At 42.8% G+C, this 25,925-nt stretch overlaps 2 protein-coding genes across 8 annotated transcripts; one reads left to right on the top strand and one right to left on the bottom strand.

The window, feature by feature from the left end:
• Positions 1–369: 369 nt before the first annotated feature.
• sf3a1 (splicing factor 3a, subunit 1) lies at positions 370–9,030 on the bottom strand. The gene is made up of 16 exons (XM_088335388.1): positions 8,940–9,030; positions 8,756–8,831; positions 7,326–7,432; positions 7,020–7,224; positions 6,654–6,905; positions 6,496–6,570; positions 6,272–6,422; positions 4,999–5,195; positions 4,799–4,916; positions 4,401–4,708; positions 2,332–2,580; positions 2,041–2,251; positions 1,810–1,961; positions 1,034–1,135; positions 876–947; positions 370–626 (listed from the first exon to the last, which is right to left on the bottom strand). Exons 2-16 carry the CDS (start codon positions 8,798–8,800, stop codon positions 525–527), a joined length of 2,346 nt encoding a protein of 781 aa, XP_088191514.1. The 5' UTR covers positions 8,801–8,831; positions 8,940–9,030; the 3' UTR covers positions 370–524.
• Positions 8,699–24,842, top strand: ccdc157 (coiled-coil domain containing 157). 7 transcript variants are annotated; one of them, XM_088335392.1, is made up of 12 exons: positions 8,699–8,865; positions 9,139–9,203; positions 9,286–9,364; positions 9,446–9,596; positions 9,677–10,292; positions 10,364–10,441; positions 12,533–12,693; positions 12,785–12,961; positions 13,933–14,101; positions 14,215–14,354; positions 23,450–23,541; positions 23,627–24,842. In XM_088335392.1, the coding sequence occupies exons 5-12, from the start codon at positions 9,677–9,679 to the stop codon at positions 23,898–23,900; spliced, it is 1,707 nt and encodes a 568-aa protein (XP_088191518.1). In that variant the 5' UTR covers positions 8,699–8,865; positions 9,139–9,203; positions 9,286–9,364; positions 9,446–9,596; the 3' UTR covers positions 23,901–24,842. The 7 variants fall into 7 exon arrangements, 4 of the variants coding, with proteins under 4 accessions (XP_088191518.1, XP_088191516.1, XP_088191515.1 ...); XM_088335390.1 differs by having other exon boundaries at positions 9,139–9,364; XM_088335389.1 differs by lacking the exon at positions 8,699–8,865 and having other exon boundaries at positions 9,123–9,364.
• Positions 24,843–25,925: the final 1,083 nt, after the last annotated feature.

Genomic DNA, 25,925 nt, shown 5'->3' on the forward strand with positions numbered 1-25,925 from the left:
ATTCTAATTTTTGTTGTCAGTAATGTATTAATATTGGCTAACGCTGCTCCCAGTCAATGCCTAGATCTGTCTCATCTCTGAAAAGTGGATTATTTACACTGAAAAACAACTCGAACAAATGATTAAGGTACTGTAACCATGGAAACTAGTACTTTCAGTTTAATGTGGGGATCAACAATCCCCCTGAGCCCCAAAATAGCCTGGAGAGGGATGGGCACCACCAGGCTGTACTTGACCAAGACGAAAAGGGAAGTGGTGCCGACGATCCTAGCGGTCAAGTTATCCGTGAACTTCACTCCACTGTCAATGTGTTAAAATTTAAGGCATGGGATAATTTTTTGCTTAAAAAAAAAAAAGAATTCAAAGACATTTCTTGTTGTTTCGTTTTTATTAAATGCACCATAGAGAAAACTACAGGGTGATCAATGACTGAAGACAACATGCTCTGACTTATTGTAGCTGAAAGTTGAGTTAAAGAAGCTTAATTTGAGAATGGAATGCAAAATGTGCTTCTTTTTAGAGGTTTACTTCTTTCTTCCGCCTCTCTCTTTCAATGCCAGATGAATCATGGCGCCATTGTTCATGTTGTAATAAGCCAGAGAGTTGGAGTCCTTAATGAAAATGCCCTAAAAACAAAAAGCAATACAGATTTCTTAATCTCATACACACAAAAGTAATCAACTAGAAGGGAAGAGTACTTCACGTGATTTTGTGCACTCTGAGCATAAGTGTCTAAATAGGAGACACATGTTTTTGCAATTTGAACTTTGGTTTTAACAAAAAAGGAGAAATAGGTTTAAATGCCAGTTTAACATAAAAATGAAATTTTTGACTCAACAATTTAGTTTTTCCCCAATTGACAAAACTGAACTTACCTCGAATTGTAACTTTTGCTTCCCTGCCGGCATTCCTGTGGCTTCATGGATTTTCATTTTAATAACAGAAACCTGTGGAGGGACATAATTTTACACCAATTCATGTTCGGAGAACCCCACCCCCCTAAAAAACAAAAAGAGATGATTTCACTGATTACCTGGTCTGTGAGGGGCACAGTAAAATTGAGCATTTGGCCATTGAGCTTCCATTCAGACTTGTCAAGCATATTTGGGACCTGAACTTTAACGGCCACAGGACCCTTGAAAAAAAAAAAAATCAATACAACATTCCTTGAAATAAAATGGAACAATGAAAGATCAAGCAATACGATGGATAGTCTTTTTAGTAACTATACAACCAAAAGTAATATTGTTTTCAAAAAGCAGTCTAAAGAACCTTGGGTGTACCGCGGACTGTTAACTTTTGATAATAATAACAAATAAAAATAACAAACAAGAATAATTGGTCATCATTAGACCACCAAGTTTATAAATACATATCAAAAGGCATTAGATTTTATCTCATCATCACAGCATTTTTAAATACATTGCCACATTGTTTTGGCTGTACTCTTTCCCATAATGCTCCATTACAACATTGTGCAACCTGGCCCCGAGATTAGTGTGATAAGATCAAATGTGATTACTTCTCCAATTGTATGTACAATCCCAGAGCTGCGGTTCGATTCGCGTTGCATGTAAAACTGAGCAAATTTGGTCAGCAGTATATGTCGACTGTTCAATCATTGTTAAAATTAAGTATTATACTATCGTAAGAGCTTGTGTATATCGCACACCCAAACTTAATTTTTTTTGTGAACACCCTTTGTTTCTTTCCGTGCAGCCCGGCACCAAACAAACCATGGCCCGCTAACAATCCGCTGCCGGGTGGTTAGACCACTAATATAAAGTGCAGCAAATAATAGCTACTGACCTTGTTTCTGCGAATAAATTCGTCCTCGGGAATAAGGTTGTCTTCTGTCTTCATCTTCTTGTTCATTGGTTCATCATCATGAGGCGGTAGAGGATGAGATGGCGGCACAGGAAGACTTGGAGGTTGTGGTACAGGAGGAGCGGGAACAAATGCTAAAAATTGTAAAGATTGAGAAATGAGTAATCAAATAAAGACAATTCTTGACATAATTTTATCAAGATGGGATCTTACCAGCTGGAACGACCATAGGAGGTGGTCTGGGAGCCATCATGTGAGGTCCCGTTGGAGGCATGGGAACCACATTAATGCGGGGAGGGCCGGGAATCATAGGAGGCATCGATGTCAAAACCTGCCCTGGAGCCAGACGCACGACTGGCGCCACCGGCGGCCTCGGAATGACGGGCACAGCTGACAGGAGGGTAGTGCGCACAGAAGGGCCCAACTGCAAACAAGAGCGTTTCTATATGTGTGTAGCGGCAGTTCACCTATGAAACACCCCACTTTATGGGGAATAATACTCACATTAGTGGGTGGGCGAGGCAGTCCAGGCATCGGAGGGCTTGGTTTTTGCAAAATGGCCATGGGTGACGGCATTGGAGGCATGTGGTGCGTGTCGCTAGGTTTGCTTGGCCCAATTTTCTCTTTATTGTCATCTTCTCCTACCAGCCCCTTGGCCTTGTGAATGGCTTCAATCTGCTCTTGAAGAGTAATGTTGGCTTGAGCCGCTTGCTGGGTCCGTGCCATGCTACCCGAGTGGCCATCCCATGTGACCTGAAGAGCCATAACACAAATTTTATAACATGGTAACAGTTATTTCAGAAATGCATATATACAGTAAATTATGGACTACAAGTTGCTTCAGCTTTAAACAAGATGCAGTTTATTCTTTTTTTTCGTGGTGGCCCCAAGGAAAACGCCTAGGTGCCCTTTATCACAACGCATGCGTACTAAATACAAAATACCCATGACATCTGGAAACATTTATAACACCCCTTTAGAGGATATATGAGTTGATGGTTCTGTTAACATTATTTATATCATACATTACAGGTGCAAAATGGAAGGTTTTACAGTACTTTATTATTTACAATTTAAGATATTTCATCCTTTTCAACATAAAATAAATCATCAAATTCCTACATCCAAATTGAACAGCGGTAGAATCTGCATCAATATTAGGTCGCTAAATTTTCCCTTAAACCTCGAAAAACGATAAGCAAATGTAATTTGGTCCATTACCACGGCAACCACCAACCAGTGCAGCAATATGACAGTATTCTCCACAGTATGGTTTAACATGGGACTATCGTATAGAGATGTAGGGCTCACATTTAACGCAACGCAGCCTTCATTTGTGTTTTCTTTCGGGGCATAATAAATATGTGCTCATTTCTGTAAACATTACTAAAATGTTACTAAATCTTATTAGTAACACCAATATAAATATAATTATTGTGTTGACATTTTTAAGACTTCAAAAAATTAGATTTAAGACATTTTAATTCCAATAGGCCCTTACTTTAAGAATAAATGATCTCAAGGCCTTTTCAGACTTTTCAAAGATCCACGGCAACCCTGTGCCAACGCATCACATTAACCCAAGACACCTAATTTAAACTCGGACAATAACTGAAAAATTACGCAACTGAAAATTGCGTTCTGCAGCCAAAGGCGCCAATGCCAAATTACCTTGCGGTTGGCAGCAAGTGTGCATGGGGTTTAAAATGTAAGAAATGGACGGGAATTTGTCTATTTTTATGGCTATTTAATCCTGCAGCTGTAAATCTAGTTGGCTTGTACAAAGACATAATTGTAGTTGTGTTCTTGAATTTGAGTATGCGGCTTTTTATCAGGTGTGCTCTGTAGAGGACTCAACTTTGGGACAGTATTGTTCTTTTAGGCAGAGGAGAGCTCTGGTCCTCTTCCTGACCAGGTCTTAAACCTTCAAGATTCCTTACCGCTCTGCCGCAGAGAACACCAAGACTGGGCATCACCTTCACCGAACCAAAACTGTAGTCTATTTCATTGTGCTAGGTATTGGTATGACGTTTAGAAAGAATTCTACCAAATTAAACAAATGTAGTAACCAAGCCAACATTATTTTGTATCTAAATGGTGCCAGTTAAGATCTCAACTTCTGTCTTTGTTTTATTTTCTCATTCTTGTTTTGTGTTCTATTCAAACTTCTTCTGTAATTATTAAAAAAAACCCTCTATAAATCCAAGAGTGTTTGTCTTGATTAAGGTATATCGAACTATCAAAAACGGTAAAAAGAATTCACTTAAAGTTGTGTGTAGCCAGCCTTCAGAATAACTAAAACTGTTTTACATTTGTTTTTAGTGATACATTAATCTAAAAACATATGTGGTGCTCAAAAGGGAGAAATGAGTTATGAAAAGAATAAACTCCGCTCTTTTGTTTACTTGGTCAATAAATTATTTGTTTGAATTATTTATTTACAACCACATTTCGCTACAGCTCTGTAGTCCAGAATGAATGGTAACTGGTAGCCCTAATCAGTAACAAAGTAGCTCTCAGCTTAAAATATGTTGGTGAGCTGTGTTTAAATAAATGACCACAAACTTTCTCACCTTCTCCTCTGGCTTCTGGATTTCCTCTTCACCGATTTTCTTACCAATGGCAGTTTCCTCCACACCAAAGATATCGGTACGTCTCTCAGCCAGTTGCTTCAAGCTGCTATCGATGTCCATACCAGGCGCATAAACTTCGTCTTCGGTCTGCCTGTCTCTGATGCTGCGGTCTCTTTGCTCGAGCCAGCGTGGATCCAGCAGACCGATACGCATGTGCTCTGGGATTTTACTGGCTGGGATCTTCTCACCAGTAATCGGGGAGATAAGATACTCATCTGAAGTAGCAACTGGTGCTGGAGCTTTGGAAGCTGGTGATAACATAAGATCAACAGACATTAGTGAAACGGGTGCTGGTGTATATAACAAGATTAATACAATAAAATAGTTGGTTACCCCACCTTTTGGATCATAGTCTTTACGGATGATAACTTGGTCTGGGGTTGGTGGAAGTGGGGGTGGCATTGGGTTGCTGACAGCTGCTGTTGTTTTTATACCAACATCTTCTTCATCAGAGCCCTACAAAACAAGATTGACAAAAGCCTTTATTGTCACAACTTTGTTACTACTAAGTAACCACTATTTTTTAGCAACTTGTTACCTCATCCATATCCTGGACCTGTGTGTCCTGATCCGGCTGCGGGGCATGGCTAACGTTCCGCACCTCCCGTTCATCAGCCTCGTCATCGCTTTCGACATCCATTTCCACTTCCTCACTCTCACCGTATTTTTCATAACGCTCTTGGATTAGGATGCGGGCCCCGAGTTCCTCAGGGGTAGTTGGTGGAGGGAAGTGGCCTAGGAATAAAAATAAGCAAGTGTGACCAAGTTAATCTAATCATCCTTGAAATGTTTTATCAGGGTAGGGACTGTTTCAACACAGATGTAACGTATTTTCACAACCATAAGGTGCACATAACAGTCTCAGATTTGGTCGGGACTCCCTATTGTGCAGTGCTCCTTGTGTGTGATGTAAAGCAACGGACGTAGCTGAGAACCCCAAGAAGCTGTCTGGGAAGTGTGGGCATCATCGCTTAAGTGTGAAGTGTGGAAGTGTAAACAAAGGTAGGTTCAAACTGCAGAGCTCAGTGCTCAATTCCTATTTTTGGGTGAAATCCAATGTTTTTGTGAGATTGTACTCATTTCCAACAAAATGTGACTTGTATGCAATCTCCTGTGACATTAGTGTCTTCTGTTTGAATGCCAAAAGCGTCCCGCATGCGCAGACGAGGACACGTGACATCACACACAATGCGGCCATTGTTTGCGGAAGTACTCATGGATGCTAAACAAAGTTTTCCACCTAAATATTAAATAAATACCAAACCTAACTTTCCCATTATTGAATGCTTTCCACATTTTATGTATGCCATGGTGTGTTGATTTCTACACTATGCGGAAGAACATGGACACCCCGAGCACCAGCGAGAGATTTAAAGAATTCTGAATTGATTGTTTGCAAATGGAGGAAGCTGAAAAAAACGAACTCAGACAATTAAAGAAAATGCAGCTGAGCTTCCGCATCAGAGTTTGATGACTGAATCGAGCAGTGGATCATCGAGCAAAGCACAACAGCAAAAGAAGACCTCTCCCACCCCGTTATGCGAGTCGCTAAAGTGCTTTTTTTCAATTGTTTTATTAGTGTGTTTTACTTTGAAATCAATACTTAAATAAATCACAAGCAAGGCCAAACTTGCTTCTGCTCTATTTTTAAATATGCGGCCGAAGCGTTTGTTTAAATTTGATTGAGTTTGTGATCTTTGTCATTGCCTGGCGAGGAAGAAGGAAAAAAAATTCCCTCGATATCACCCAGGCCAAATCAGTTTTTCCTGTGGCTAATCTAGTTAAACGTAACTACAATAAAAGTACCTTACCTTGCTCGTTAGGCTGGAAATCCACTGTTTCTACCACAACAAAATCATGCCAGTCGATTTGAGCATACGCTACTCGTTCCTTCTCCCTTTCCTCTTCTTCCTTCCTTCTTTCACGCTCTTGGTACTTTGCCCACTCGACACGGTATCTTACCTATTGTGGCACGAGAGATTCATGTAAATAATAAGTTGCGGAAAGCTTTGATTTCCAAGATTTTTTTTTTTACCTGGTCCATAACATCTTTTGCATTTTCAGACTCTTTCTTCAATTTTACCAGCAGTCCTTTGGGAGGAATTAAAATCTACATTTGCAGAAAAGAATGGCATTACATATCCAATCAAAATAACCGTTAAGATCCATTGATGATTGTTTTTTTTTAATTACCTTGGTATACTGCTCAACTAATTTGGTAAAATAGTTGAAAAGACTGTGTTGCGGGCGTAGAAAATCAAATTGGTAGTTTCTTTGTTCTTTCTGCATGAGCTGAGTGAGGAACTGACGGCCATTACGAGCAACAAACTGTGCAGTGAGCTTGACAACGTCGAGATCGAATGCAGCAATTGATGGAGGATCAGCAATAAACTCAAACTCGGCTGGCGGCTCTTTAGGAATGATGGCCTCTTGGATCACCTGCACCTTTAGACAATAACAACACAAAAGGTTACTATCAAGATCTGTAATAGAGTAAAGTAGTAGAGGCAAAAGAGTGTAAGTAGAATAAAATCACCCATGAAATCAAAAATGTCATACTTTCTGAGGAAGTTGCTGGGTCTGTTGCATGCTCTGCTGCATAACCTTCGGCACAGCTGCTGACGGTTCTTGGGCTTTACCCTCTTTGAACTCATTAACCTTGTGTCGGTAATACGCATGGTATGGGTCATTTGGGTTGAGGAAATTGAACTTGGGGTTGTTGATTTCATTCTGGCGGATTCTTGCTTCAAATTCTGGCCCATTCCTAAAAATGGACAAGGTGCAATTAAGCATTGAGATCAATGTAACAATAGAAATCCAGATGCGAACAACGTAAGCACTTTTTATTTGTCATTATAAACCCACCTTGCAACAAAGCTAGCTGTTTTGTCAACAATGTTTCGGACCTCCGGGGGTGGGTATATTATACCAACAATCGGTTTGGTTGCTGGTGTTTCTTCAGGTGCATCAACCTGGATAGCACAACAACACATACGAATATGTGACGGACGAAACAACAATTTATCAGCAGCAGCTCTCAAAACATTTGCAGTTCATGTCAAAACGCCAGGAAGCATCTTTACAGCAACGGTATACCGTTATATCAAGTGGGCAATTTTGTACACAATACTTAAATACACTAATGAACAATATCGGGAGTAACGCATGACAATGAAACGCGTTCCTTGAACGCATTTACTTTTCTCTGTAACGAGTACTGTAACGCACGTTTGTAAATCAACTGTCGTTACAACATGGTGCGTTACTTTGCTGTTTTTTTAAAAGCGGATCGTGAATCACAATGTCTACTGCAATTTTGTAGTCTCGCAATCAACACATCGCTGTGCAACAAATAGAAGGGCTGGGAGATTTATAGCTTCATAAAAAAAATACAACTGAATAGTTATGGTGGCGCTGTCTCATGCACAAAGTACATGTAATTTCTCCCTAGTGATATTCTACACACTGTACGCATTCTCTTCAAAGCCGTATTTAATACAGTAAAAGATAATACTGAAATCAGGGGGGCAGCTTTTAAGTGCATTCGTATTTGGTTGTGTGTCACCACTAGCAAATAGCAGGCAGCGCATGGAGAGGGAGGCGTGACGTAGACAGGAAAAATGAAATTAATAGGCAAACATAAGCACAATATTTACAGTAAAAGAGTGCTGAATTATAGTCATGTTATTTCTAAATGTATTTATTCAACGTTCCGTGCATGGACTAAGAAAGAAACGTGTTGGGCATTACCCAAAAATCAAGAAGAAAAAATTTGAGTTTGAAAGACTAAGTGGATATAGGATGTCTCAACTGTTATTTTGCAAACTCTCAAGATTGCACAAACAAAAATATATGAAGGCTTCAACAGTTTTACATATTGTTGTAAACCTTTTCTTCTATTTTGTGTTTATCGAGTGACTATTTTTAATCAGTTTTAAGGGGTCGGCTTCGATGCCCGTGTTTATGGTCATTTGGAACTTTTCGTGAAAATATCTTGCGATTTCCTTTAGCTAATAATTGATGTTTTTTGGTACTGTGCACAAATAAATAGTCACAGACAAAAAAATAAATAAAACATATCGTAAATAATGATTCTTAGCGAATGAATGGCAAACGACATCATACAGAAAATAGACCTTCGATTACGTTAACAAAACTATCACGCAATTCTTACTCGTATGGCTACGTGGATCGGAAGAGAACATCATAGTAATGCTTGCCATTAAAAATACGCAAACAGTACGCAAAATTTGTAGCTTCGGCCTTGCTAAAATCGGCTAACGGGAATGCATTACCTTATTTAGCTCAGGCTGGACAACTTGAACAGGGCCAGGAGGCATGATCGCGACTTTTTATGGACCAAAAAGTCTCCTAAAATAGATACAAATTGAGCAGACGTTCATGGGTATGTAAAATGTTACAACTCAATCACATGGGTCATAAATACAATTAATACACATTTAGTTGATGAAAACTTACTGCGTGGTCTTTTTGCTACACCAAACTCTAATGTCTGCCTTCTACTTCCGGGTACATATGTTGCAAAGCAACTTGGAACTTGGAGTTGTAATGCTGCGAGGTTGTCTCGGAGACAAGATATCAACAAGAAACTCAAGTTCCCAGCGATTGCTGTGAAAAAACAAAATATTTTTGTATGAAAAAATGTCTCAATTTCTAGGTCGCCGGGACTGTATAGAAAGTCTTCAAAAAGATCTTGCTGACATTCAGTGTGCAATCGAGGAGGTATTTTCCACATTCGGGCGGGTGGATGTTTTTTCGTGGAAATTCCCTGACAAACTTTCCTGCAATCTGGAATTGGATCTAGAGAAGTACAACTTTGTCCACGGAGAGGACGAGTTCAACCAGCATGTTCATATTGTTTTATTGGAGCTAGTGATAGACAGGTAAAGGCGACTACACTTTTAGATATAATTCCACAATTGCAACATTCAAAATAAAACGTTCCCTCCTTTTTATGAAAAAAGGCTTGTGCTTCTTCTTCAAACAACTGACGCTTATGTTGAAGATCTGAGCAGCAACAGCATAAATCAACAAGCTTACCAGAAAGGATGCAAGTCAATTGGACTTGTTGTTAAAAGTTACTGGCACCATTTTTTCCAATTTGCCAAAACTAAGGTAGATTAGTTAAATGTTACATTTTCAAGTAAAATATCTATGTACGCTTCTAAATCATCTAACCTTCTCCTTTTCTTCAGATGTGTGAGGAAAACAAATCACAACCAGAGACACATTCAACGTGTGCTCTTTACATTTCATCTCCAACGTCAACAAATTCCAGCATTTTACCCAATTATGATGTCCCCCTCAGTGCCACTCAGAGACCTCCACATTCTCTGGAAATTGACATGCAAAATACATGTTGTCAAACAGATGAATCACCTCCTGCTCCTTGCAGTGTGTGCCAACAAGCACAATCCACAATTCAAAAGACTGCCAATGTACTGGTAGAACTGCTCAAGGGTCAAGGATTGCCCTCTTCTTTACAATCTCTCTTGGATGCTGCCCCAACCACTGTGGGAGAAATGACAGTAGGTGAGGTTGCACAGTGGGCCAATGAGCAACTTAGAGATATGCGCAGACTGACCAAACACATACAAGATGTGCGCAATACAATCGAGCCTCTTGAAAAGAAACTGGCAGATGCAGAGGCAGATCGAGACAGATTCTGCCGAGACACGGAACTTGCACAGAAGGAAGTCAAGGAGGAAGTGGAAAAACACAAATCTGTCATTCTGAATTTAGAAGAAGCACAAGCGACTGCAAAAGAAACCGAACAAAGGTTAAGAGATGAGTATCAACAGCTCGAGAAAGGTGAGGTGAGAAAACCCCCACATGCGATGCTTAAATATGTGAGCATGTTAATGTCATTCACTTTTCTACAGAATATGTATCCCTAAAGAAGAGTTATTCTGATCTGACTCAAGAAGCAGCAACAAGGCAAGATAGACTGCAAAATCTTGGTAAGAACAATATCTAAAAAAGTTATCCTGTGTTGATTTCTGCCAAAGCAGGCAGTTAAACATTTAAAAATATGGAATGCTCTGTCCCCTGAGATTCGATCTGCAACCTCAGTGAAACTGATTAAATCTAGGCTTAAAACACACCTATAATCAATAGCCAATGAATGACCTAAATTTCATGTTGACGATATCCGTGTATTATTTGTTATTGCAACATCCGTTGCAGCCTGGTCATCCTGGAAAGGGGATTATCTCACGTGCGGCCCCTTTTCAAGGTTTCTTCTTTTACTTCATGTTGAGGTTTTATTTTAGTTTTTCCTTTCCCTCTTGTAGGTTTCAGATTAGAGGATGGTGTAATAATAGTCTGTAGTTGTCAATAATCTGTGGTCTGTGTAGCCCTTACAGACTCCTTGTGATTAAGGACTATACAAATGAACATGACTTGATTTGACCTGACTAGCACATGTATCACTTATGTGAAGTAGCCCCTAAGAAACACAGGGGAAGGCCAATGACCAGTTGCAAAAATTGTTTACTGCTCATTGTAATTGTGTACAGTATGACATTTGTAAACAATACAAAATACCAAGGGCAGTTTTCGGTTCAGAGCTTTGGAAGTGCCAGCACTTCCAGAGTGTCTAGCGGTTTAAAAAAAAATCGTTTCACTTAAAGTGATTCAGGATCATTCAAAACTCTTCAGGAGTGTCACCGTAATACACCGGAGCCTCCACAGACTCCGCTGCAAGCAAAAGAGAAGTGAGAAGAGGGGTGAGAGCGGTGCTAGGAATCGAATGGACTAATCTTTATCTTTCAAGGCAGTGGAGTATTCCACACTGCCCTGTTCACATTTTTTGATTTGTTTTACTTTTTTACATTTTAGATCTATAACTTTTCATCATATTTACACCTATCCAGTCCTTTATTAAGAAAAGAGAGTTATTTTTTGGGGGTGCTTAGGTGGATTGGGCTGGTTACGCCCATCTAAAATACATTAAAAATAAAATGTGTAATATGATCATCCTAAAATATCAGATTATTAAAATGTTATGAGCTAGTTTAGCTCATAATTGTGTATCAAATGGTTAGCCCCTTGCACTTGGCACTCATCACTAGCTAAGAAGTAGCTTCTCTGCATAAATAACACTCCAAATATTTGACACAAATCTAGATGTGGAAATTCGGACTACAAGCTAAGCATTATAAAACATATTGACCATGGCAATAAAGTGAAAATTGACATTTTTTAATTTTTTTTTAGCTTATTGTGGATTCAAATTATTTTTAATTTGAAAAAAAAAAAAACAAAATACCAAAAATAAATGTGATTATAGTTCTTTTATATTCTGTTATTTTCCCAAAACAAGTCACAAAGGCTTTTTGGGTTGATGAAAAAGTGAAAGTCACGGTCAGATATCAACAGAAAAAAATCCCCGTTGGCAGAATATATTGCTTATTTTAAATCTTTGTGTCTTCCTAATTGTTATTTTAACTTAAAGGGACAGTGTGCGATATTAAGTGCCTCATTGTGGTACAAAAAAACTTTAATCTAGTAAAAAAAACAACAACATTGATTTAAATACTTGGCAAAAATACATGAACAATCTGTGGTTCACTGTTTATTAAAAAAAAAAAATCATCGGTCGAGTGATTTTTGTACACAGTGGAATCCATACCTAGGTCGCCACCATGTTTGTTTAGCATCCTGCCGCCATTCTGTGCTATGTGGCACTGGCCCTCGCTCGCACCACACACCACAGTGCCATCTAGTGGTCAAATATTACACACTGGGGCTTTACTTAACTCTATAATTAAAACAGGAAAAATAGTTTGATCTCGCATACGATAGTTTTTTTTTTTCACATTTTTTTCCTGGTAGCAAAACGTTCCCAAAATGAGGAAAAATCATCTCCTATCTGTTATTTTACTTGATAAACAATATCAAACTACAAGATTGGATGAACATGTTTTCAAATGAGCACTATGGAGTAAGATTTTCTTTTCCAGTGTATGTATTTTGAGAGGTTCACATACTTTTAGAAGACATTTTACAGTATGATAGTTTATTAAGTGTAGTTTACATTTTATTTTCAGAATGTACCTTGCAGGAGAAACTGAACAGCCTGCTCATAAAAGAAGAGACTTGTTCAAAACAGCTAGAGAGGATCAAGCAGTTGGAAAGTCAGCTATGCGAGGCTGATCTACTTCTCGAAAAAGAGAAAGCCAAATACCAAAGTGCATGTAGTCACCAGCAGGTAGGTTGGTAGTACAGATTTGGCCTCAATAATTTCTGACCAAAAACATTTCAAGTCAATTTATTCTTGTCCACTTCAATTTTGCGAACAGGCAATGGAAGCGAAGCAAAAATCTTTGCTACAGAAAGTGGAGGCTCTCGATGAAGATTGCGAGGAGCTCCAGAAACAGTTGGGACAGAAGGAGGAAATAGAGACTCACCTTCACAATCAGCTGCAACAAATGTCGAAAGACAATAAACAATTGAAATCGCATGTTACTTCGCAACAGGTAGCCTTAAACCACGCTATGTCAAATATACGGCCCGCGGGCTGGACCCAGCCTGTTGAATGATTTCATCCGACCTGCCATAAATTTATGAGCATGTGAAAAAAATAAACAAGTCTCTATGTAATTTATATCTAAAGTTATGAGTTTTACAATACATGCAAACCAAATGATCCATCTGACTGCTAGAGAGCAGTAAAAGCTTCACACTTAACTTTAACAGGCCCGGCCTATCAGTTTGGTCTGATGTAGTCTTATCTTGTTGCCCATGCACTGCTAAAACTTTTATTTTATATTTCTTTTTTATTCATCTAAAACCAGTACAAATGTTAAACCAAAGATTTTATTTTTTTCATAGCTCACAATTGAGTTTATATAGAGTACTGAGTTGGTTCAGGTGAAAAACCATATTTTTTCGATCTGCAACATCAGTGGAAATGTCTAAATCTAAGCTTAAAACACACTTCGATTCTATTTTATATGAATAACATATATTTTATGTTGACAATATCTGTGTATTATTTGCCCTCATGTAGGTTTTGGATCAGGGGATGGTGTAATAATAGTCCGTGCAGCCCTTTGAGACTCTTTGTGATTAAGGGCTATACAAATAAACATGAATTGACTTGACTCAACTTTTAATATAAACCGGTTAACACATTCAAAGAAAAACATGAAAATCATTGCATTCCTATTGTTTGCGAATAAATGCCTCATGCTTAGAAAAGATCCCTTGTCATCCATGATTATAATAACAGGCTAGGATACTAATGTCGGCCGAATGATAAAGCATCATACTAAAAAAAAAACTTATTAAGCTAAAATTGTTAAGTTTACAATGTTTAAAGAAATCCCCTGGCTGAAAACAGAAATTCTGGATCTGGCCCCAGGGACAAACTGAGTTTGAAATTCCTGTCTTAACCCATTCCCTTTAATTCACCTAATACTCACATTTGGTATCTAACTCCTGACAGGACTGCTGTTCAGAGCTTCAGTTTGAGAATAAAACTCTACAAACACGCATCAATGACTTCCAGAGGAGTGAGGCTGAGCTCAAGGAAAGTCTAAAATCCTTCAAAGAGAGGGTGCGGTTGCTGGTGGCTTTCCCAGAACTCAGCCCTTTGGCTCATGCCCAACCAAAGAGTTCGTATGCACTTATGCCATTATTACATTTGCATACAGAATATAATGATTATTTTGCAGGATAGAGAGTTACTTTTGAATCATTTGTTGACTTACTCATTCTTGTTCACAAGGTACAGGCAATGTTCTTTTGGATATGGAGCAACAGGTACAGGCAAACTACGTTCGCATTGACGTTTTAGAGAAGGAGAATGCTTCCCTCCATGGCAGTCTAGTGAAGTTGAGAGAGGTGGCCAAACTCAATGCTGCCAAGGTAGGAATTATATATATATATATATATATATATATATATATATATATATATATATATATATATATCAAATCTTCTCATTTCTTGTATTCATCACTCACAAAGATTTAAGATCATCAAACCAATTATAATATCACACAGAGACAACCAAATGAATTACAAAATTACTTTCTTAAATGTTGATTCCATCTATTAAGGCACAAAAAACTTAATTCTTTCTGGCCTTATGTCAAAAGTAACTGCTGGAAGGTGAGCAGCTCTTCACATTCGGCGTAAAAATGTCCCAGCATTTGACCAAAATAAAATGATGCCAACAGTAAAGCATGGTGGCGGCAGTGTGATGGTCTGGGGCTGCTTTGCTGCCTCAGGACCACAACAACCTGCAATGGTTGACTAAATAATGAATTCTGGTGTTTACCAGAAGATCCTAAAGGAGAACGTCCAGCCATCAGTGCTTGCCCTCAGACTCTAGCGCTCTTGGATCATGCAGCAAGACAATGATCCAAAACACACTGGCAAGTCCACCTACGAATGGCTGAAAAAAACAAAAACAAAATTAGGTTCTAGAGGAGCCAAGTCAGAGTCCGGGTTGAAGTCCAATTACGTTGCTGTGGTGTGACCTTAAACAGCCAGTTAATGCTATAAAACCCTCCAATATGGCAGATTTGAAACAGTTTTTTTGTATTTCCTTCGGTTTCACGCACGCACACACACACACACATAATGGTGTTGAAGGCTGAGCTGAAGTCCAGAAAGAGCATTCTGACGTAGCTCCCCCCGGTGGTCCAGGTGTTTCAGCACGGTGTTTTTATTATTTTTATTTTTTTTTTTAATTTTTATTTTTTTTCAACATGGCGGCGCGACTATACGCAGCGGCTTCACGTGTCTCTCCAGTAAATCTTTTTACTTTAAGTGTTCTTCTATCTATCATCTTTTCTTTGATAAATACCTGTTCGGCAACTATCACCTTAAGTCGCCAGGAACTTATTAACCTGGGTCTAAGATTAGATTTCGACTCATTTCACGATTACAACACCAACAACAACATCCCAAAGGACATACGAAGACCACCGGGATCTCCCTGGGTTACATGCCCGCCCAACAAGCGACGGAGACGGCGGAGGGAACGTAAACAAAAACGAGGCTCTCGGGGAGGCTTAGCGGAGAAGCTAAAAAGACGACCACACCGACAAGCGCTTCCGAGTATCTTCCTGACCAACGCCAGATCCATCGTACACAAAATCAGTGAGCTTGAGCTGCGGATAGCTACCAACAGCTTCGTACGGAATAGCAATATTTTTGTGATCACGGAGTCATGGCTTGACCCGCGGATCCCCGACGCTGCAGTTCAGCTAGCAGGACGCACGCTACACCGATACGACCGCAACGAAGACTCCGGAAAAAAAAGAGGTGGGGGACTATGCATTTACGTACCTAATGCGTGGTGCAATAACAGCAGAATTATTGATGCACACTGCTCGCCCGATCTAGAGTTTCTGGCGTTATCGTGTAGACCATTCTATATACCGCGAGAGCTAACTGTGCTCATTGTGATAGCTGTTTACATTCCTCCGGATGCTAACGCTAGCACAGCGCTAAACCTCTTGCTCGCTGCCATAAACAAACAACAGCTTGCACACCCCGACGGAGCTTTCATTATCGCTGGCGACTTTAATAAGGCATTTTTAAGGACTGTTCTTCCAAAATTTTTTCAACATGTGAACTGTGCAACAAGGGGTGAAAAAACTGGACCGCGTTTACAGCAACATCAAAAACGCATACAAAGCTTCCCCCCTCCCCCACCTAGTAAATTCCGATCACCTATGCTTATCCCTTACCCCCTCATACACCCCCATCTGAAGGAAAACAAAACCTGTAACGAGGACAATACAAACGTGGCCTGAGGGAGCCCTCTCCAAGCTGCAGGACTGTTTTGATCAAACTTGCTGGGAGGTATTTGAACACCATGACCTCCAGAAATTCACTGACACTGTTTTATCCTACATCCGTTACTGTACGGATGAAGTCACAGTATATAAAAAAATCAAAAACTACCCAAATCAAAAACCCTGGATGTCCAGCGAGGTGCGCGCCCTCCTCAAACACCGCAACACCGCCTTCAGGTCTGGAGACAAGGCTCTTTACGGGGTGGCCAGGGCTGACCTGAAGAGAGGCATCAAGAAAGCAAAAGCAGCCTACACAAGGAGGATCGAGCACCTCTTCGCTGGAAATGACCCGAGGAGGATGTGGCAGGGCCTTCAACACATCACCAACTTCAGAGGCCACAACCTGGCAACTGTTGAGGCTGAGGCTTCACTAGCTGAGGACCTTAATCAGTTCTTCGCTCGCTTTGAAGCTGGAAGGCCACAAACAGCCACATCACACCCACCAACAACCAGCAGCAACTCCCTCACATTTCAGGAGCACGAAGTTAGGCGTGCGCTGAATACCATAAACCCCAGGAAGGCAACTGGCCCGGATGGAGTACCAGGGAGGGTACTCAGGGACTGTTCCGATCCGCTGGCTGGGGTCTTCACCACCATCTTCAACCGGTCCCTGTCACAGGAGACCGTCCCACCTTGCCTCAAAACCTCCACCATCATTCCCATCCCAAAAAAGTCAGCAGTGGGAAGCCTCAACGACTACAGGCCTGTAGCTCTTACGCCTGTGGTCATGAAGTGCTTCGAGAGGTTAGTGTCCCGGCACATCAAAAACTCCCTGCCACTCACACTGGACCCCCACCAGTTTGCCTACAGGGCAAACCGCTCCACTGACGACGCCATAAACACAGCACTTCACACCGTGCTGAAACACCTGGACCACCGGGGGAGCTACGTTAGAATGCTCTTTCTGGACTTCAGCTCAGCCTTCAACAACATTATCCCGGAGATCCTGGTGGAGAAACTTGCACACCTAGGACTCTCTCCCTCCATCTGCCACTGGATAATGGACTTCCTCTCCAACAGCCCACAGTCGGTGAAACTCGGTACCCACGTCTCTCCCATCCTAACACTGAACACTGGCTCCCCCCAAGGTTGTGCACTGAGCCCCCTGCTTTTCACCCTCTACAGCTCCGACTGCTCACCGACCCAACCCACAAACACTATAATTAAGTTTGCTGACGATACCACCTTGATCGGCCTCATCTCTGAAGGGGACGAAGCGGCATACAGGGATGAGGTGGAGTCACTTTCAACGTGGTGTTCGGAAAACCACCTCATTTTGAACACCACAAAAACAAAAGAACTGATTCTGGATTTCAGAAGGAATGGCAGGAATCCAGCACCACTCACCATAAAAGGAGACTGTGTAGATAGAGTCCACTCTTTCAAATTTCTGGGTGTGCACATCTCCGACGACCTCTCCTGGTCTGCAAACACCAGAGCGGTGGTAGGGAAGGCCCAGCAGCGACTGCACTTCCTGAGATTGCTCAGGAAAAATAACCTAAAACAGCAGCTGCAGGTGTCCTTCTACAAAGCCACAGTGGAGAGCATCCTAACATACTGCATCACGGTGTGGTATGCTGGGTGCACAGCAGCAGACAGGAAAAAGCTCCAAAGGATCATCAAAACAGCCCAGAGAATCGTCGGTGGCTCTCTGCCCAGTCTGGAGGACATTGCCTGCTCTCGCTACCTCAGCAGAGCAGAAAACATCATCAAGGACTTTTCTCACCCCGGACACCACCTCTTCGACCTGCTGCCTTCCGGCAAGCGCTACAGGTCACACAAAGCAAAAACAAACAGACTCAGAGACAGTTTCTTCCCTACAGCCATTACCACCCTAAACAGACACCGCACAAAAAAACTGTAAACTGTTGCAAAAACTACCTCACACGAATGTAAAATGGTACTCACGTACATGCTGACTATGTTTGTTCACTGCTTAAAACAGACACCGCACAAAAAAACTGAAAACTCGTGCCAACACTACCTCATACGAATATAATGGTACTCATGTCTATGTTCTTGCACATGTCGACTGCACTACGTTTACTGCTCACCTTGCACAATGTCTGACCATTTCCTTTTTTTCTGCACTATGATGTCTATGTTTGCACCAATGCATATGCTGACTATTTTTTTGCACTATGATGACTTTGCACCAAATGCAATATTGCACAACCCTTACGATACCAACGGTATCACGATAACACTGTATGTAACATCCCACATGCCGACATTTCTTGTGTAAATACCATGTAAATTATAACTATAGCCTTATCCCCCTTGTTTTATAACCTTATCTTCTCTGTTCCTTTATCTTCTTGGCTCATACCTCACTGTGAATGTATAAAACTGGAGTGTCATGCCCAATTTCGTTGTCACAATATGTTAACCCATTTTGTAACAATGACAATAAAGGTATATTCTATTCTATTCTATTCTATTCACACACACACACACACACAAATATTATATCGGGCGGTATGGCAGCTCAGTGGTTAGTGCGTCCGCGGCATAATTCTAAGGTTATGGGTTCAAATCCAGCTCCCTGCATTCCTGTACGGAGTTCTTCCTGTGCTTGTGTGGGCTTTCCTCTGGGTTTCCTCACACATTCCAAAAACATGCATATCAGGTTACAGTCCAAATTGTCCCTAGGTTTGAGTCAGCAAGTGAGTTGTATTTCTTTGTGTGCCCTGCAACTGGCTGGTAACCAGTTTAGGATGTGTCCTGCCCACTGCCCGAAGATAGCTGGGATGGGCTCTAGCACCCCGGCGACCCGACTAAAGATAAGGGGTGCAGATAATCGATGGATGATTGATTGATTGATTATTGCTCCAGCGAAGGTCGGAGGGTCCCGTCCCTGTGCGTTGAGCCGACCAGATGAACCAGGTTTTTCCAATGCTGGCGGTCTTGTGCCAGCTGTTCTGCCTCCTCTACAGCAACTCCGTGTTGTTGGAGGTCGCCCGCAACGACGTCGAGCCATCGAGTGCGGGGTTTCCCTCGTGGTCGTCTCCAGCCTGCTGCCTTTGGGTCAAACTGGAGAATGGCTCGTGTCGGATGGTCTGGTGGTAGACGAAGGACATGGCCAAACCAGCGGGTGCGGCGTTGTGCGACCAAGGAAGATGCTCGGGGCTGGCACGTGCGGGCTCTGAGCTCTTTATTGGAGACTCGCTGGGGCCACCTGATGTTCTCGATGGTTCTGAGAGCCCTGCTATCAAAACCGTCGATTCTTGTGGCCAGGGTGTCGTTCAGGGGCCATGTTTCTGAGCCATAAAGCAAGATAGAGAGTACGGCGAGGTTGTTAATGCGGAGCTTCGTCTTGCGTGCGATGGTCTGGTGCCGCCAGAGTGGTTTCCAGAGAGACTGCAGAGCAGATGCTGCCAGGGCTCTTCTGCGGAGAATCTCTGGTTTTAGGTCCCCATTGTGTGTCACCATGGACCCCAGATACACAAAGCTCTTGACAGGCTCTACGATGTCGCTACCAATTTGGATGGGAGGTGGATCTGGTCCATCACCGACATACATGAACTTGGTTTTCGTCCAACTCACTTGGAGGCCAAGCCGCGCTGCCTCTTCGCTGTAAATGCCCAGAGCGTCTCTCAGCTGGCTGTAGGAAGTGCTGAGCATGATGGTGTCGTCAGCATACTCCAGGTCAGTCAGGTGGTAGTTGCCGAAAGACACTCCGGGGATGCGCTCACTCACCCTGAACATCAGATGGTCGATGATGCAATTAAAAAGGTTGGGAGCAGCCACGCAGCCTTGACGAACGCCGCTGGAGATAGTAAACCAGTCGGAGTCAATGCTGTTGATACGGACACAGCTCTCTGCGTTGCTGTAGAGCAGCTTGAACAGGGCTATGATCTTGGGTGGTGCTCCGAGAGCTTGGAGGATGTTCCACAGTGAAGAGTGGCAGACGGTGTCAAAGGCGGCCTTCAGATCAATGAATCCGATATATAGATGGCGATCTTTACGGAATTCACGGGTCTTCTCTATCAGCAAACGGGCGGCAGAGATGTGGTCCGTTGTGGAGCGGTTGGGCATAAAGCCAGCCTGCTGGGGACGGCGGCAGCTTCTGATTGCTGGAAGGGCACGGCTGAGCAAGATCCTGGTAAAGACCTTGCCCGGGATGGAGAGTAAGGTTATACCTCTGTGATTTCCACAGACAAGCCTGTCACCCTTGCATTTCCAGAAGGGCATGATGACTCCTCTGGTCCAGTCGGTGGGCAGCTGCTCCGATTCCCACACCTGGTTGAATAGGCAGGTTAGCCACTCCACCATGCCATCACCGCCGGCCTTGAGCATCTCGCCGGTAATGGCACAGATGCCGGGGGCTTTCTTGGTGTTCAGCTTCTTCAGAGCAGCTCTCACTTCCTTGGGTGTTACGGGGTCTGTGCAGCAGGCGTCGTTAGGAGGTGCTGTGTTTGCAGCCACTAGGAGGGTGGGATCAGCCGGGATGGTGCTGTGCTGCAAGAGGAGGCTAAAGTGCTCCTTCCAGCGCGCGAGACAGTTGGCTTCTGTCATGATGAGGTTGCCGTCTGAGTCTTTTACCAGGGCTGTCTTTATGTGTGGGCCGCTACGGGCTTGGCGTAGTAGACTGAATACGCGGCTCATGTTGTTGTTGTTGGCCGCGGACTCAAGCTGTTGGGCTTCTGCCTGCCAAAACCTCTCCCTATCTTCAGCAATGGCCACATTGCGCAGGCGGTTCAGTCTCCGATACTCCGTGAGGTTGCCTCGGAGCCGGGCCTCACGCTGCTGGTCTACGATGTTTAGTGTCCTCTCTGATATCCAGGGCTTTCTCGGGGAGGATCGCGGGCGTCCGAGGACATTGTGAGCAGACTGGAGGACACTTTCCTTGAAGGCCGCCCAGTCTGTCAGCTTGACAGGAGCCAGGGCATCGAGAGTGCGGCGGATGGAGCTGAAGTCTCTGGCGATGTTGGGGTCGCTGAGTCGGGAGGAGTCGGGGCGAGGCACAGTCTTGTGCTGGTTGGCTCGGAGCTTTAACTTGAGCTGGGCCACCAGCAGACAATGGTCTGTGTTGCCAAGCTGTGCTCCTCTGAACACCCGGCAGTTGGTTACAAACGACTTCCAGCGTCGTGATATCAGGATGTGGTCCAATGCCTTCCTGGTTCTGCCATCTGGGCTGTACCACGTCCAGTGATGGATGCATTTCCGGGGAAACCAGGTGTCAGCAACACAAAGGTTGTTTTGGTGGCAGAGGAGGAGGAGGCGGTTGCCATTGTCGTTTGTTGTGCTGTCAACGAAGGTGGTGCCGACAGGTGAGCCAGGGGACCGATCATTGCTGGATAGAGTGGCGTTGGCATCAGTGAGGATGATGGTGACGTCGTGTGGTGGGGCTTGGTCGACAGCCTGGTGGAGTTGGTCAAAGAACGCGTCCTTCGCATCCTCATCAGCGACATCGGTGGGGGCGTAGGCGACGATCACTGTCATCTTGCCGTGATGGTGGAGGAAGCGAGCAGACAGTAGTCTGTCGCTTATTGGTGTCCAGCTGATGAGGGACCTCCGGAGGGCTTTCGGAATGGCGAGAGCCACACCGAAAAAGCCGGTCCGACTCTCGGGGCCACTCCAGATGTAGCAATGGTTGCCAGCTGTTGTTTCATCATTGCCTTGCCATCGTTCTTCACAGAGCCCTGCCAGGGTGATGTTATAGCGACAGAGCTCTCGGGACAGCAGGGTCGCAGCTCCGGGGCGAAGGAGTGTCTGGACATTCCAGGTGCCGACACGGGTCTTACGACGAAGGTCGATCCGTGCTCCTTGGTCGGGGGCAGGCTGGGGTCCGTTACCGTGTTGGTCAGTCCGGCTTCTTTCTCTGGTCAGTTTCATAACAAAGGGGGTTTCTCCTGGGTGAGTTGTTAGCCCTCCGCAGGATAGTCGGTTGGTGGGGCTGCCACCTAACAGCGTACCGACACGCTGGGGTCTTTGTTTGTCTGGAACCTACCCCGGAGACCGGCCCGCCATGGGTGACCCTACCAGGAGCAAGCTCCCGACGGTATCGCTCTCCAGGGTAACTGGAACACGCAAGCCCCGGAGCCGCATCAAGGCCAGACCCATCCGAGGGGGTAATCGATGGATATATTATATAAATTGACAAACTACTTTTTTATATCGAATATGGTATGTCTAGTTCACTAATGACAACGTGGTAATTAAGGTGCTGATATCAACTGGAGGGCGGATGTCATTTGACTGTGGCCGGCTTTTGTAATAGTAATCTCTTCCCTGCCTGTATACACAAAATGCTAAGTATCTGCAAATATATAAGAAAAAAACAATAAAATGTGACTCTGACTGTAACATCCATCCATCCGTCCATACTTCCATTATCTGTACTGCTTATCCTCAGTAGGGTCGCGGATGTGCTGGAGCCTATCCCAGCTATCTTCGGGCAGTGGGCAGGGGACACCCTGAACCGTTTGCCAGCGAGTCGCAGGGTCCACGGCAGTAGCTCAGGAGGTAGAGCGCTCGTCTTGGGATCAAGGGATCCCAGTTCGAATCCCGGCTTGTCCGTGTTACATGTCGGAGTGTCCTTGGGTAAGACACTGAACCCCTAATACCCCCAATAAGCAGGTTTAGCGCCTTACATGGCTGCAATACAAGACCGCTATTGGGAAATGTGAAGCACACTGTAAACCGCTTTGGGAAGTCATTGACTTGAAAAGCGCTATATAAATGCAGATCATTTCAGAACATTTCATTTCATTTCATTACACAGAGACAGACAACTCACACGCTCATTCACACCTAGGGCCAATTTAGACCGGCCAATCAACCTGACATGCATGTTTTTGGAATGTGGGGGGAAACCGGAGTGCACGGAGGAAACCCACGCAAGCACATGGAGAACATGCAAACTCCACATAGGAGGTTTGATCTCATGACCTCAGAACTGTGCCGCACACGGGCTAACCACTTCGCTGCCGTGCTGCCCGACTGTAACATCCTTTGGCAAAATAAAATAGGACTATCTGCATTACAATCAAACCAAGTTATTGTTTCTTTATGATAACGTTTTATTATACTACTGATGTAATGCAATGATTTGGAAACTGAAAATCCATTCTTGTAAGTTTATTGTAATCAACAGACACAATCTAAAAATATTTTTGTTCTAATCAGAAGTGCAAAACCAATTTACAGGAAAGCTCAAATCTGAAAATAACTCGCTTCTCTCCGGCCAGCCCAAGAGTGGGACAAATCGACGTTCTCAAACAGATACACAGGAGTCCATTGTGCGTATCACTTTTAAAATTCCAGCCTAATTCCAGAAATATTTATAAATTGTTTATCATATCATTTTTGTTCCTCTAAATGCAGGAAAAAGAACATTTGGGCCCCGTGGTTGGGAAACGGTGACAGAGGCAACAAAGTCATCGGAGTAGAACACGTTTGGGTGTCAACTGGTGCGCTTTGTCGTGCGCCGGCCATTTCTGTGGCCCCTCCATCTACTAACAATATTTCCTTTCAAACTGTTCACTTCAATATCAGTTCTGCTCCTGGTAAAATAGTGAAACGACACTCGGCCAAAATGCCTCATTTACCGGAAACCAGAAGCTTGAAACACAGGACAAAAATAACACATCTCCATTGAGTTCCGCAAGCTTTTGGGCCCTTTTTGTGAATATATGTCTTTGAAATGTGAGATTACAAATTGAATTGATCACATGTGCAAATAATGGTAGGCGGGATGCAGCAGCAGGCCAGGTAGGGAGAGGTGCAAAAGTTGGCCTGTTAGTCACAAACTCGGCATACACTTAAAGGCCATCATAGGGCCCTGGGTAAGAGATGGAGGCGTTGTGCTGTTTGTGTAGAATTGTTGTGCTACGTGTGGTGGATAAGCTAAGTATTAATCACAGGAAGATATAAATCCTATACAAGTACTTGCGTAGTATTGATGATATCGATATTTGGAAAAACTCAAAACCTCAACATTAGGTAAATGAAGAAACTTTGAGAAGGGACCACACATAAGGTACGTAAAAAAATGATTATATTGATTTGAATAGTAAGCAAAATTATATAAACATGCATTTTTAAAAATACTTGTAGGTTGACAATGTTTTATTTATTTTACGTAACATGAGACTCACCTAGAGGGAGCTGAAATGATCGTCCACCATATTGCTGCTTTGGTAACCCCAGAAACCATGTGAAAGGATGGGCAGTAAAATTGAGAGGAAAAATGTTGCTTTTTGGTCATTTGCATTCACGTAGTTTGTATTTTTTGTTGTGCATTCGTTTTAGGTTGCAGACACAATGCAGCGCCATTAGTTTCCTTTTAAAAGTGATGTACGCAATTGAGAACTTTTCTCCTCGCTGATGCCGTCTTCTGGCTTTTGTCATTATTGCAGCCTCTGTCAAGCTAATTATGTGGCTTGCGCATTTTTTTAGACGCGTTCAAATAAACTCTCCTTTTTCATTTTGGGTTGGCCATTGGAGTGTACTTGAAACAGACCTTTTGTTACTTTCACCATTTTCATGCTGCACTAACATAAAACTGCGGGACAAGAATAAAATCACTCTATAAACCCTTCTTTTCCTCCTACCCAATGTGTTTCGTGGCCGGAACAGTTTAGCAAAAAGATAAAAGCAGACAGGCACAGTAGAACAAATTTTGTATTATGTCTGTTTTTAAAAGCCATTCAGAAGTGGACTTTCTGGTGTGTTTCGGAGCGTTGTCCTGCTGCATGATCTAAGAGTGCTTGAGTTTGAGGGCACAAATGGATGGCTGCTCTCCTTTAGGATTTTCTGGTAAACACCTAAATTCATTTGTGTCCATTTTTCACCAACACTTTTTGACATTTTGATCTGTTATGCAACATGACTAACTGTGTCTGAGCGCTTGAAGTGGTCAACTATTTTTACCTAATAGTAAACAACAGATCAACTTGGCGATCCGTGTCTGTCGTTACGACACCAGTGGACAATTCATTGCTCAAATGGACAGCTCATGACCTTTAAGGTAATCCCTGACACTGGTCGGTTAGATGGTTGAGTCATCAGGCGTGTAATTTGAGGTCCCAAGACTTTTCACCTGATGCCACGGTCTGTGATTAAAATCACAGGGATTAAGTCATTTGGAATTGTTAATGAGTGATCCTTGAAATGTGAACATGATCCCATACCATTTAAACATCATATTCCTCTTAAAAACAAATATGACAAATTTGTTAAGCACTCGTCTTGTGACCGAGAAGACGTACGGATTCTTGAAATACTTGAAAATTATTTAATTCTAATGTTGCTTTTTAAAGGTTTGAAAATTGCTTAAATTTTGGGTGTATGCTTGTAAAAGCTTGAAATTGTTGCCATATTTCTCAGCAGTCTGACAATGCATTAAATATAAAAAAGTAAAAAAAAGTGCTTAAATACAACACCAACACGCCTGTGGCTTCACTTTGCCATTATATTTCTTCTTTTGTCATGATTGACAGCAGCTGGCATTAGTTAGCGTTGTCATGTGAAGCGTCACTGCCCCATACGCGTCATGCCCAAGAAGCCGGGAGGTTACCGTTTTAATTAAAGGTGACTAGGAAACAGAAATTCCAATGGCTAAAACATGGAAAAAGTCCACACACAGCATGGTGTAAAGAATGCAAAAAACAGAAATCCAACT

The sequence above is a fragment of the Urocampus carinirostris genome, chromosome 5 (genome assembly GCF_059441175.1).
Source record: "Urocampus carinirostris isolate Australia breed hairy pipefish chromosome 5, RoL_Ucar_1.0, whole genome shotgun sequence".
NCBI lineage: Eukaryota > Metazoa > Chordata > Actinopteri > Syngnathiformes > Syngnathidae > Urocampus > Urocampus carinirostris.